Source organism: Corvus brachyrhynchos, unplaced genomic scaffold, assembly GCF_000691975.1.
Source record: "Corvus brachyrhynchos isolate BGI_N302 unplaced genomic scaffold, ASM69197v1 scaffold346, whole genome shotgun sequence".
Lineage (NCBI taxonomy): Eukaryota > Metazoa > Chordata > Aves > Passeriformes > Corvidae > Corvus > Corvus brachyrhynchos.
In genome coordinates, this window is record NW_008238644.1 from 2,813,285 (window position 1) to 2,827,533 (window position 14,249).

A 14,249-nucleotide genomic window follows, 5' to 3' on the forward strand; every position below is an offset into this window, starting at 1 on the left:
CTCGGGGACCGCCGATGAGGGGCGGGGCTGGAGGGGGTAGGAGGGCAGAGAAAGGACGGGACGGGCGACCAGCTGAGACCGAGGCTTCTCTTGACTCTCAGGTGGCCACCAAATGCGTATCCCGAAATCGCATCTCCCTGCTAACAGCCTCCAGCACCCACCCTGTGCCGGGAGGGGCCTGGGTTGCTGGGAGCCAGCACGACAGAAACAAACACCCGTGAGGCTACCAGACAGAGCCCGGGAGCCTCAGAACCGCGCAAAGGACGCTTTGGTTGGCAGGGACGGAGGGGCCTCAGCTCCTCCCCTGCCCTTATTTGACTTGCCACATGATTCAAGTTTTTGGCCGAAGTGAGAGGGGATAAACGCATGGGTTTTCTCCGCCACTGGCCGCGCTTTTCCCTTGCATGGAAGAGCTGAGCGTTCCCTGGGCCCCTTCTGTCCTCTTCTAGCACCAGGGGCATTTTTCACCACCCAAAGTTTGTAAACAAGAGTCGGATGCACTCGAGAAGGCTGCAAGGGCCTCCTTCCAGCCTGGCTCTGCAGATGCTGCTCTGGGTTCTGCCAGGGCTCAGCTCTGGGCACGGCTGGGCCCACTCTCCCCTCACATGGCTCCAGCCAGCTGAATTCACAGGGTGAGAAGGAAGGAATACTTCAAGGGAGTTGAGGTTTAACAGAGTTTTTATTCAAAAAACGAGTGTAAAAAACTAGTTGTCCTAGCTAACATAACAAACTAGTTGTCCTAACTAGCATAACGAGCTATCTTAGCTAGCAGAACAAACTAGCTCTCCTAACTAGCATAACTAACCAGTTGTCCTAACTGGCATAACAAAAAGCTGTCTTCAAGTGCTTCATCTCTGCTGCTCCCTCAACTACTTTGCTGCAGTGATCAGAGGTGTCAGGCTGGAGAGAGGCTTGGCTGATGATAAAAATGGATGTTGCCCAAAGAATAAAAAATAAAGAAATGAAGCATTACTTTCCAAACTCAAGCTCCTTACAGGCTCTGGTGCAATAGGACAAGGGGGAGTGGTTTAAATTCAAGAGAGGGAAGTAGACTCAGATTAGACATCAGGAAGACTTATTTTACAAGGAGAGTGGGGTAACACTGACAGAAGTTGCCCAGAGAGGTGGTAGGTGCCTCACCCCTGCAATCATTTAAGGTCAGGTCAGGCAGGGTTCTGAGCCATCTGATCTGCTTGAAGATGGCCCTGCCCATCGCAGGGCACCTGGTCCAGATGACCTTGAAAGGCCCCTGCCAACCCAAACCAGTCTAGGATTCTGCTTGCTCTCCATTTGAAAAGCACCGAGACTGCAGATTATAGGACAGGGGCCTGACAAGAAAACCCCTCCCTTGTGCTACTGTTTCCCCTGCATTTACCTGCAGCAGTGCTCCTCATGGGGCTCCAGGCTGCACTGAGGAAGTCCCGCAGCAGAGCCAACAGGCGCCCGGGCTCCTGCAGGGCGGGGTCCCGTTCTGCCGGGCCAGACAGCGAGCCTGGGAAAAGCCAGCACAACACTGCACCAGTTCCCTTCATACCCACAGGTGCTCAGAGCCACCCCAGGTTCTAAACCCCAGGCTCCAGAGGCAGTGTCCACCCAGACAGAGATGCTGTCCAGAGATCACTTTTCCGTACCAACAATAAAAACCCAAACCCTGATGCAGCCACAGCTACATCCAAACGAGTTTGCCCTGACAGCCAATTTCAGTGAGTCCTCTGGGAATTCCAAAAACATCCAGCGGCTCATCCCAGTGCAGAGCCACTCTGTGCACACAGGCCCACGCAAACACTTGGACATCTGCCACTTACCATGGCCACAGTTTGCTTGAAGTAAGGAGGTTCTCCTTCTACCACCTCGATGGTCACTATCCCAAAAGACCAGATGTCCACCTTGGGGCCATACGGAGAACAGTTCACAACTTCTGGGGCCATCCAGTGAGCAGTGCCCACCACAGAGCTCTGTTGATCCTGCTCAGGGGTCAGCTGAGTGCAGAAGCCAAAATCAGCTGAGGACAAAAACAAACACTGTCAGAGTCAGCGGGAATTAAAAATCCAAGCAAAAGAATTCCCAGCTCTAAGTCTAAGAATGCACCACTGAATTGCACTAAGCTGCAAAAGGCCTCAGGGCTGTAGCCAAGGAAATATGCAACTGGACACTTAAAGATACCCTCAGGTTTCAGGCAGTGGCTTTTATGTATTCACTTGAAGCTTTAGATTCTAACTCCCTCCCCTCTGGAAGGGACATACACAAAGCAAAGCCACTCTTGACACCCTGCTTCTCTCCAGACTCCTCTGCACGTTGCAGCTGCTCTCAGCTGGCAGCAGGATCCAGGCACTTCCACCAGCACCACTTTTGAGGAACTGGCCATCACTGGGAAGCAGCCCCACACCCACATCCCAGGAACACTGTGCCTGACCAAGGATATCTACCCAACTTGACAGTGCCATCCATTCCAGAAGGATGTTGGAGCTTTTCAGATCTCTCTGGATCACCTGCCTCGAATGAAGGAAATACAGGGCTTGCAGACACTGATAGAGAACAAGAAACATGAGGATAAAAATTAATGACCTGAATATACAAGAAAGGACAGTTTAGAATTCTGCCACCAGCAACTTTGCTTTGACAGGCAAGAAGTGCAGTGCAGCCCAGCTCCAGACAAAAGAGTTCAAAGAAAAGTTGAGAACAGCAAATAAAATCAGAAGAGAGAGAGACAGAGTACAACAACAGTCTAAGAGTACAAGAAGAGAGAAGAAGTGCAAGGATACTGACAGGTGGTTCATTTAAGAGGCTCTCTCTTCTCCAGGGCATAAAAAACAACACAGAAACAAAGCTCTGAGCATGAAGCCGTTCCAGTTCTCACCATCTCTTTCAAAGGACGATCATGTCCAAGCCATGGGAAGCACAAGCAGGAGCCCTTACTCACAGCTGACAGCTGCTATGTCTTCTTCAGCCACATGTGTCTGTCTAACAGCATCCTGGAAAGTTCCTCCATCCATGTACTCCATCACCAACCAGAGATCTTCATCAACAAGGTAGCAGAAAGAAGAAAACAGTGGCATGGACATGAATGTGCACAGCTAAATTACCATATGCAAAAGACTGCAGGGGAGTTTTGCTTCCAGGTCAGTTGTAAATGAACACAGAGTAAAATGGAGAGACATTCCTGTAGGCTACCATCCTTGGAATCTGCACAGTCTAAATGAGAAGGAGACACCTGTGAAAAAGGAGATGCCTTACATGGCAAGCACGTGAAAATGCAGTTTAGGAGGAGCTGAGATCAGTCTGGAACCACACCACTTGCCACCAGCTGGTTCACCACCTTAACTCAGCAATTCCACCAGTAACTCCAGCAGCAAGGCAACACAACTCTGAGTTATGCACAGAAGGAGGTTGTGCACCACTTAGCACAAAAGTGGTCAACTGTCTGGAAAACCTTGCCTAAAGAACCTTCAGAAACAGGCAAGGCAATTGAAAAATGGGCAAAATAGATGTTTCTGGAAACAAGAACCTTGTCTTCCTGGCATCCACAGCAAGGGAAAAGAGCAGGGGAGAAGCCAAGGGAAATAATTTCTACCACACTTTATCAGCACTTCTCATAAGACACAGAAAATAGGGTCAACTTCAAGAAAAAACTAAACCAAAGCAACAAAACAACAGGGACGTAGTGAACTGACAGGCTGTTGTTTTAGGAAGCTGTGGCCAAGTCAGGTTTTTTCCTAAACAAGCTACAAACTACATCTGCCAGAAAAGATTAATTCAGGACCAGTGCACGGGACAATACCTGAAGCACTCACCTGTCCAAATAGCTGACAATGTTGGGATGCTTCTTGTCCTTGAGGACCAGGATCTCATTCACAGCTTGTTCCTGGTTCTGCTGTTCATGATTTATTTTCTTTATGGCCACCTAAAAGGACATTGAAGACCATTAACTGGAGAAGGCTGTGGCATGAGACCACAACAAACATGCAGCGAGTCTTTTTGGAGTGAGGGAGCCAGGCTGTGCAAAGTGCCCTGGGATGGGACACCAGAGCACAGTCAGTGATGTTCCCCCCTCAGGGGCTGCTTACAGGACACATGGCCAAAGACATTTGGCCTTGGAAGCCCTGGAGAAATGGGTCTCTCATCCATCACCCACAAAACTCTAACAACATTCTCTGCACCTACAATCTTCTCAGTTTATCACCACTATTATTAATATTCACATATCTTGCAAGCAGGAAGCAATTCTAGTCTTGTGAAAATAGAGCAAAATAGTTGAGAAAGGGTTTGGTTATTATTTCAAATGCCACTGCTGCTGTTTGGGATTGCATAACAGAGCAAACACACAGCATACATTACTGATATGATCACTGTCATGGGCTGCCACTGACACCAAACCTAAACACAACTGTAGAGTTTAGGAGAGAGCTTTGCTGCCGGTGCTGAAAAATCCCATGCAGCAAGGCAGCCCCAAGAGAGCATTTTGCTTTCCACATACATCTTCTCATTTATCTCTCCCTTTCTATGAATCTGCTGCAGGAGGACTAAAACCCAAAACTGATCCCAAGCAGGATCTCTCCTTAATTAGGTCTTGCAGTATCCTTTGAAGTTACTGTCCTAACCTGGGACTATAAATTGGCCCTCAATAATGGCAGTCTCCACCAGCTGATGCATTAAACATTTTTAGAGAATAAGACCAAGCCAGCATGTCCTGTTCTGAAAGATACCACTGCCCTCCAGCAAAATACCTGGCCCCTGCTTGTGTAGAGGTCACTGACTTGAACTTACCCTTGGCCAACTGGCTCAACTTCAGTGTATTTCTTGGCAGGTTCCTCCACGCTCACGGTGTTCCCTGAAAGAAACAGGAAAGGCAGTCACTCCAAGATGGAGATCCTGCCTTGCAGCGGAGCCAAAATGCAGCTCCACTCTCTGGGGCTGAGAGCCCCTTTTACTCAGGTGGGCAAGAGCAATAAATGACATCTATGACATTCAGCTGCAGAGGAACACTGAGTACAGCTGATGCTCAGACACACACACACACAACAGCCTGCTCTGGCAGACAAGGCAGAGAGCAGACGTACCCAGCTGCATCAGGCACCACTCACCTCTCCCCTCTGTCTGTAAGGCTGTGCTGCTGTCAGAATGCTCAGCCCATGATGCCTCAACAGAGAGAGGTTCACTGTCCTCTTCCCAAAATGATGGAGCTTCACCACCCTCTTCCTAAACAGTGGGACGTTCACGGTGCTCTTCCCACATGGAGAGATGTTGTCCCTCCTCTTCCCATGCTGCATGATGTTTGCCATCCTCTTCCAACGCCACTGGATGTTCCCCATCCTGGTCCCATGCTGCTGGATGTTTGCCCTCCTCTTCCCATGCTCCGAGATCTTTGCTGTTGTTCTTCCCACGACGCAGGATGTTCCTACTCCTCATCCCACACTGCGAAACATTCACCATCCTCGATCCACGCTGCTAGAGCTTTGCTGTCATCTTCCAGAATGGTGGGAAATTCACCCTCGTCTTCAAGAACTGTGGGAAGTTCACAATCGTCTCCAAGAACAGAGGGAAGTTCACTTTGTTCTTCCTCCTCTCCAGCCTTCTTGTCTTCCTCCTCTTCGGAGACAGACAGAGCCAGAGGAGGCCCTAATGCAGCTTTTATGCTTTGTGGACAGACAGTAGCATGAGGGACAGGAAGTCGTATCACACTGATTATCTTATTTATCCTCAGCTACACATCCAGCTGCACTAAAGAGAAATAGCATTCTGAGATGTTGAAACTAACAATGGGCTAGAGTAGACATTGCCACTTATGGTTGTGAATTAGATACTCCATCACGGCTAAAACCAGCAAGCAGTCTTTTGTCTGCAAAATCATTCCTGCAGCTGTTCAAAAGCTCTTCAAGAGAAAAGGAGAAAACAGCCAGGGATCCCTTAGCTTCTGCTGCTGCAAAGACACTGACAGGAACTTTCTGTCAGCCCACCAGGCTGGCACTCAACTGCAACACGCCAAGCTCACAACTTGCTGTACAATTCTGGACACCAAAGGTTCCTCTCCACTCCCCGAACGAGGAGTTTCTCGGTAGCCACCCGTGACGTGCCCTGCAATGGGAGAGGGAAAATTAACCAGATGCTGTCAGGAAAATAAAACGCCTGTGCTGGAAAATCCCACACAACAAGGCAACCCCAAGAGAGAGCGTTTTGCTTTCACAGTATGCCAACAGGAGTCCTTTCATCAAAAGCGCCACTGCACACACGGGGACAGAGACCACTCCACCCTGAAACACACCAAGCACCTCAGCCCGCGGTGAGCTCGGACACGCACAGCCATGTGCCCCCGCAACCACCGACAAACACAGAGCCCTGTGCCCTTCCACACTCACACACACCCCTGTGCCCTCGCACACACAAATACACACAGCCCTGTGCCCTTCCACACTCACACACACCCCTGTGCCCTCGCACACACAAATACACACAGCCCTGTGCCCTTCCACACTCACACACACCCCTGTGCCCTCGCACACACAAATACACACAGCCCTGTGCCCTTCCACACTCACACACACCCCTGTGCCCTCGCACACACAAATACACACAGCCCTGTGCCCTTCCACACTCACACACACCCCTGTGCCCTCGCACACACAAATACACACACCCCTGTGCCCTCGCACACACAAATACACACAGCCCTGTGCCCTTCCACACTCACACACACCCCTGTGCCCTCGCACACACAAATACACACAGCCCTGTGCCCTTCCACACTCACACACACCCCTGTGCCCTCGCACACACAAATACACACACCCCTGTGCCCTCGCACACACAAATACACACACCCCTGTGCCCTCGCACACACAAATACACACACCCCTGTGCCCTCGCACACACAAATACACACAGCCCTGTGCCCTTCCACACTCACACACACCCCTGTGCCCTCGCACACACAAATACACACAGCCCTGTGCCCTTCCACACTCACACACACCCCTGTGCCCTCGCACACACAAATACACACAGCCCTGTGCCCTTCCACACTCACACACACCCCTGTGCCCTCGCACACACAAATACACACAGCCCTGTGCCCTTCCACACTCACACACACCCCTGTGCCCTCGCACACACAAATACACACAGCCCTGTGCCCTTCCACACTCACACACACCCCTGTGCCCTCGCACACACAAATACACACAGCCCTGTGCCCTTCCACACTCACACACACCCCTGTGCCCTCGCACACACAAATACACACAGCCCTGTGCCCTTCCACACTCACACACACCCCTGTGCCCTCGCACACACAAATACACACAGCCCTGTGCCCTTCCACACTCACACACACCCCTGTGCCCTCGCACACACAAATACACACAGCCCTGTGCCCTTCCACACTCACACACACCCCTGTGCCCTCGCACACACAAATACACACAGCCCTGTGCCCTTCCACACTCACACACACCCCTGTGCCCTCGCACACACAAATACACACAGCCCTGTGCCCTTCCACACTCACACACACCCCTGTGCCCTCGCACACACAAATACACACAGCCCTGTGCCCTTCCACACTCACACACACCCCTGTGCCCTCGCACACACAAATACACACAGCCCTGTGCCCTTCCACACTCACACACACCCCTGTGCCCTCGCACACACAAATACACACAGCCCTGTGCCCTTCCACACTCACACACACCCCTGTGCCCTCGCACACACAAATACACACAGCCCTGTGCCCTTCCACACTCACACACACCCCTGTGCCCTCGCACACACAAATACACACAGCCCTGTGCCCTTCCACACTCACACACACCCCTGTGCCCTCGCACACACAAATACACACAGCCCTGTGCCCTTCCACACTCACACACACCCCTGTGCCCTCGCACACACAAATACACACAGCCCTGTGCCCTTCCACACTCACACACACCCCTGTGCCCTCGCACACACAAATACACACAGCCCTGTGCCCTTCCACACTCACACACACCCCTGTGCCCTCGCACACACAAATACACACAGCCCTGTGCCCTTCCACACTCACACACACCCCTGTGCCCTCGCACACACAAATACACACAGCCCTGTGCCCTTCCACACTCACACACACCCCTGTGCCCTCGCACACACAAATACACACAGCCCTGTGCCCTTCCACACTCACACACACCCCTGTGCCCTCGCACACACAAATACACACAGCCCTGTGCCCTTCCACACTCACACACACCCCTGTGCCCTCGCACACACAAATACACACAGCCCTGTGCCCTTCCACACTCACACACACCCCTGTGCCCTCGCACACACAAATACACACAGCCCTGTGCCCTTCCACACTCCGCTGCCCTCAGGCTCCGCTCGCAGCTGCGCTCGCATCTGCCCCGGCAGCGCAGAGCAGCGCCCGCTCCTCAGGCCCGAAGCGCTCCTGCGCCGGGAGCATCGGAGCCGCCACGGCCTCTGCCTTGCAAACCCGGCACCGGCAGAGCCGGACTGCGGATCCCCGCGTGTGGCAGCGAGAAAAAGCACCCAGGAATCGGCCGTGGCAGAACAAAGGGAAGACGAGCGAGCGGCTCACCCTGAAATGGGTCAAGGAACGCTCACACAAAAGCCCCAAAGGCACGAATGCCCGTGGCTCAGAATGCGAAAGGGCAGTGGGGAGACATAAATCAGAAGCCGCTTGCAAGGTCCGGGGCCCAGTTACCTGAATAAAATGCTACACGACTGCTGGGATACTCTATGGATGGATAATTGCCTCTCCTACCATGTAATCAGTTCTTGTTAGGTGCTGCATATTTACCTTCCAAAAATGCCTCTGGAGCTGTGATTAGGAAGTGCTAAAGAAAGCCTCATAGAACCACATTTTAATGCAATTGCTCTGTGTTTGATAAGCAGAATCTGCTTTTAAGCCTTGAACCTCATGAAGATCCTTGCATTCTTCAATTGGCTTGGGTTGGTTTTTTATTTTATTTTTGCCTGCATATGTCATGCCTAATTTGGGGATCTAAGGGAAATTCCCTTTGTATGGAACACACTGGCCTTCAGTCAGCAACATATCACTGGGAGATAGCTGAGCCATTATTGATCACAAAAGGATCAGACCCGAAATACTTTGTGCGTGATGTCTGGGGGAAATTCAGCAGAACGGACTGAGCCAGGATCCCTGAGAAGGTACTGAAGAGTGAAGGCTTCAGTCCTGCGGTGCTGTGCTGCCTGGATTTGGGGATCACCCTGTCCTGGCACACAGACTGCCCTTCCAGCAAAGAGGTCTGTGTGCAACATGCAGGTGTAGGGGAAAAGGGGTCCCTTTGTCCCCTGCAAATCCTGTGGCTGGCTGCTTCCTCTGACCTCAGCTGTGGATCCTTGTGGGGACTGTGGGATTCAAGCTTACAGATGAATATCTACCAATCAGTCTGGCTGGGCCAGAGCTTCTGCTCTTGCCCTGAAAATTCTTAATACTGCCCTTTGGGATCACAGACAAATAGAAAGCAAAAAGCAATAGTGGAAGAATCCTCCACCAAGTGCTGTGAAATACTGAAGACACAGATCAGTGGTACTGTGGGTTCAGTGCAGTGACCAAGCAGGACCACACACTTGTGCTGGTGTCTCCCCTCCCCTGGGATGCACTATGGGGGACTTTCTTCTAACCCTGTGCAGTTGCTTCTACATTTTTAAACTTCTCAGACACCATCTGAGATGTTACTCTGAACGTGACATTGCCTGGCCTGAAACAGTAGAAGTTTTCCAGGTGACAGATCTGCCCGTTCACAGTGGCCCCAGCCTGTGTGCAGCCATCCTGGCAGGGAGCTCGGCCAAAGCCAGCTGCTGCCACTCCCCAGGTGGGGAACTGCTGGGCCACCTGTCCAGCACAGGACACTGCACGGGAACTGTCAGACCCTGGATGAACACAGGCCACCTGTGCCCCTGGCAATGGCTCAGGAAGCAGCTGAGCACACAAACACCCTCCCCCAAAGGACAGCCAAGGCCTGTGCAGCAGCTCACCCTGTGCACCACAGCAGGGATAATTCTGTTAGAGACAGTTATTCTGTGGGTATTTTAGTACTGTAGCAGAAAGGGGGATTTTATGCCTGTTGGGGTGAGCTCACACTGTGGCCTCTCCCAGTATGGTTTTAGTGTAATGGTTACGCATTTTGGCTACTTGTGAATTCGGTGCAAAGCCTGTTTTATCTCCTGTACATAAAAAGTCACCCAGCACTGCAAGGGAATCAAGCTAGGAAAAAAAAGCAGTTTTTATCACCTCAGCCTTTAATTTAAGGAATGGTTAAAAGATTGTAAGGTACAGATTGCTAAAAAACATTTCTGTGGATAATAGAATCAGGGTGCACGCTCAGCTGTTCTTTCAGGATTGAAGGGCTCCATCCCTTTGCAACCTGATTGAAGAAGTGCTCAGGTTTTCCTAGCAAGTCTGCCATCTTCTGTCCATATTTATAGTCAGGAGGCAACTGAAATCAGGGACACTGCCATTTGTGACAGTGTTTCTTGTTCAACTTTTCAACTTTCCATGACATATAGATTATTTGCGTAAAGGGGTGACGTCTCCTCCAGAGTTCGTTAACCTGGGCGTTGGGGTGCATTTGTTTAATTTTGAACATACTTGGAGCCAGGACTGCTCTGATAATTTTGCCAATAACATTCAAGGCAAAAGAGCTCACAGCAATGATTTTACGAAATACCTATTGAAAACCTCACACTGCTTTGGAGGCAGCTTTTAAAGCAGTAAACTGCCTGCAGGTGGGCACCAGTGGGGACCCCGTTTCCCCCAAAGCACCAGCCCATGCAGTGTCACGCTGAGAAGCTGAACTTGCACCAAACGGCTGTTGAAGGAAAGGAAATAATCAGAGGTGACATTTGACAAGTTAGGTTTTTATTCAGTGCACTGGACTCATACATCACGGCTTCGTCAACTAACAACATTTCACACATTCCTGTAAAATCAATGCCAAGTCCAGTCTCTTGTTAAAGATGCTCGGTGTAAAATGTAAAGCAGTCTATCAAATATTTCCTTTTTTAAGTACAGCTTAGAGCCCAATAACAGGCTGTGTCCAGCATGTTCAGTGTTGGGTTCCAGCAGTGGCTGGAGAATGGAGCAGTTACTCAGGGTTGATGCAGGGCTTCATTAACAACTGTCTAAACCCAGCTCATTAACATCTCGGCCAATGTTCATCAGAGTGCTGCTGCTAGTTTGATTATGCTGCTGCTTTGAGCATGGGTGGAGCTGCAACTACAAAAACCCTAATGTAGAACTACTCAGCACTGGAAAATGTGATCTGGGCTGGGGCAGCCTGTCTGTGCTCTGTGCTGAGGACAGTCACTCCAGCAGCACGGCATGGCACGTCTCACCCCGTCCCCACAGCTGGGCCAGCAGCAGCAGTCAGAACAACACAGCAATCCACAGAGAAATGCAAGGTGCTCGGGCCTGACTGTCAGGGAAAAGCAACATGTTTTCAGGGTGGAGGGGTCTTACACTGCAAACCTCTGGGCAGGGATGCCTGCAAGCACAAGCTGGGCAATTAGGTGGATGCTGGGGATTGTGGGCAGGTGGAGCATCCCTGCTTCCCTGTGTCTCTCATGTGGGCAGGCACAGCATCCTCAACCCTGTCCCACCCAACAGGACAATGTAGGGAAGGCTCCATGGTACACCCTCCCACTTGCAGGAGTCACCCTGGTCAGCATAGGGTGCCCTGGCCAGAGGACTGGGCTTGTGCCAGCCCTACAGCTTCCCAGCAAATTCATCTCCACTCAGCCCTGTCCACCGCCCTGCCCATGTCTCACCTGCCCTGTGCTCTGGCCCAAACTCTCATCCTGCCTCATCCCTGCCCTCAATCACTCATTCACTCTGTGTATAAGGAAGGAGACAGCACATTGCCAAATCAGCTATCTCGAAGGGAATCTAGCGACTTTTATTGAGCCCTAGTGATGGAGCCTGGACTGTTCCAGGCAGTCCCTGTGACGAGCACGCGGTGCTAAGGCATGGTGACCGTCCGTCCGGCGCTCCTGGCCGCTGTAAAGCGCCTCTTATTCCTCAGACCAGAGAACCTCTCATCCAGCGTCAGGCTGGTCTGCAGGGGAAAGCGAGAGCGAGTCAGTCCCTTGTCTTGTTGCAAAGCACAGCCAAACCTGTAGCAGGGTATTGATTAGAGCCCATCAGTCAGGCCGGTGTTTCACAGCTGGTTAGTCAATTAAATCACTCAGCACACAGAGACAGGGAGCTCGACAGACTGTGTGCGGCTGGAAAACCTCCAAGCAGCTCCCAGCCCCAAGACACAGGGCATCCTCGGCAAGAACAGGAGCAAGCAGATGGCATTTGAGCACAAGGCATCAAGTAAAACCAAACTGTCCAGACAAGAAACGCCGGCAATGAAGAAGGTGGAGCAGGATTTCTCAGCTGCCCCAGGGCTCTTGGACCATACTTCAGTGTAAAATATGACACCAAGAAGGGCACCAAAGCAAAGAGCGAGCAAAGCCCAGAAGTGCCGTGTGTCTCTGAGGAATGGGAAGCACTGACAGTGAAACAGTCCCCTCTCGCCAAGACTACTCATCAGCAGGATCTCCCTGCTCCAAGCAAGCACATGGACAGGCCAAGACAGGCCATCAGAGTGGGGAAAACTGGGCTGAGTCTGTAGTTGCTGAACAGTCTTCTCAAGTGCCTTCAGCTTTGTGAGCAACCTGGCCAACACAGCTACGGGACTTTCCTCCCAGGTTCTGTTAGATAAACCCAGCTGGCAGCCCCAGAAACCTGAGTGTGACGTTAACAGCTCAGTGGCAGGGCTGCTGCAGGGAGCCAGGAGCCTCCTGTCTCGTCGACAATCCTCTACCTGGTTGCCCATCGCGCGGAAGTTGAATCTCAGCAGCACCCCTTTGGGCTGGGGCTTGGCCACCCGTGCCGGGGGTCTCTGGCTTCGCAGGAATGGGCGCTTGGATCCAGGCCTGGGAAAAGCACACAGCTGCAGTCACTCAGGATGCTAAGGCAGCTCACTCCCCACCCTCTCCAAACCAGTGCGGAGTCAAGAAGACACCCACACCATCCATCCTATGGCGTGTCTGACCCCTGGCAGAGTCAAAAGGCAGCCAGGAGAGCAGCCGTGCAGGCAGAGTTCCAGCACTGGGGACTGTCACATCCAGGCTATTGAGGGGTGCTCTTGGCACCCAGAACATGCACAGGGCCCTCACCCATCCTTCTCTCTGCCCCCACGTGGGTGCCAGGTCCTGCAGCTGCCCCTTTCCAGCCTCTGAGCCCCTTTGGGGCACACTGTTTCTCCCAACACCCCACAACCAGCACAACCAGCCTGCCACCTCCTCCCACAATGGTGCTTCCATTTCTACTCACTCTGCATAACAAACAAGGGCACGTTAATTACAGATTACCACGTAATTAGAGGTAAATACAGGAGATTTTTATCTCCTTTTGATATGCTGGGAAAGGAACCAGACATCATTTGCTAACCATTTTGGATCTGAACCATTCATTGCACACTCATTATGGAAGTGATGCTGCAATAATGCTAAAGGGATTTTCGATGGCTTTTGTAGGGCTCCCACCCTAACAAATCACCTCATTTACTTACGAGCTGGTCTGGCCTGCCTGGGGATTAACCACAGAAACCGTCAGAATTGCTCCCGGGCTGGGTTTCACTTGCCACCTGCCGAGACAGGGAGATTCATCCAGCTTCAAGCGTGAAAGAGCACGTCATATTTGCATTGTGCCTTTGTTCACCAATTACCTTCTCATCCTTGGCGGTTTCCCTTCTCCTTGAGAATCCATCTGCTGTAAGATATATTTAAAAACAATTACTTAAAAGAATTAGCTCTCAGAAACAACGATTTTTCCAGGATTTTGTTTGGTGTATCTGAAGAGCTCCTTCCTCACAAGTTGTTAAGAAATGTGCTAATTTGGGGTTTCCCACTGGCAGTGATGTGTATGGGATGGCTTTACCTTGCCCTGCTTGTGCTGCTCTATAAACTGCAAGGTTTATTTTTATCACCCTCCCAGGATTTACTTCCCAGCTGCCAGAATACCAAGCTGCATTAAAAGTTGCCTGCAAATGCTTTCCTTTCCTACCAACACATGCAGCGTTCAGGTCATCCACCTCCCTCCCCCAGCTACGTTTGGAAGCAAAGCTACAACAAAGGCTGGTAAAATTGGAAGGTCTGTCACTACCAGCAGACTTCAGAAGAAATGTCTCAATACTGACCCCTCTCTGGAAGCGGGCTTTGGAGAACCACGGCTGCAC

The 14,249-nt window shown here is 51.4% G+C and overlaps 2 protein-coding genes across 10 annotated transcripts in view; both read right to left on the bottom strand.

Moving 5' to 3' along the window:
- Positions 1-660: 660 nt before the first annotated feature.
- On the bottom strand, positions 661-6,090 carry LOC108447477 (serine/threonine-protein kinase PAK 3-like). 9 transcript variants are annotated; one of them, XM_017737619.1, is made up of 7 exons: positions 5,082-6,090; positions 4,765-4,828; positions 3,792-3,901; positions 2,921-3,033; positions 2,427-2,525; positions 1,806-2,002; positions 661-1,492 (listed from the first exon to the last, which is right to left on the bottom strand). In XM_017737619.1, exons 4-7 carry the CDS (start codon positions 3,000-3,002, stop codon positions 1,391-1,393), a joined length of 480 nt encoding a protein of 159 aa, XP_017593108.1. In that variant the 5' UTR covers positions 3,003-3,033; positions 3,792-3,901; positions 4,765-4,828; positions 5,082-6,090; the 3' UTR covers positions 661-1,390. The 9 variants fall into 9 exon arrangements, 5 of the variants coding, with proteins under 5 accessions (XP_017593108.1, XP_017593107.1, XP_017593106.1 ...); XM_017737618.1 differs by having other exon boundaries at positions 2,921-3,124; XM_017737617.1 differs by having other exon boundaries at positions 2,921-3,016; positions 5,082-6,089.
- Positions 6,091-10,860: 4,770 nt separating this feature from the next.
- The window catches only part of LOC103617884 (UAP56-interacting factor-like), an 11,009-nt gene continuing 7,620 nt past the window's right edge, over positions 10,861-14,249 (bottom strand). Inside the window, 5 exon segments of the mRNA XM_017737603.1 lie at positions 10,861-12,077; positions 12,834-12,945; positions 13,584-13,658; positions 13,740-13,783; positions 14,211-14,249. The exon segment at positions 14,211-14,249 is cut by the window's right edge and continues 19 nt beyond it. Of these exon segments, the coding sequence (XP_017593092.1) occupies positions 11,982-12,077; positions 12,834-12,945; positions 13,584-13,658; positions 13,740-13,783; positions 14,211-14,249 (366 nt within the window). The 3' untranslated portion in view covers positions 10,861-11,981.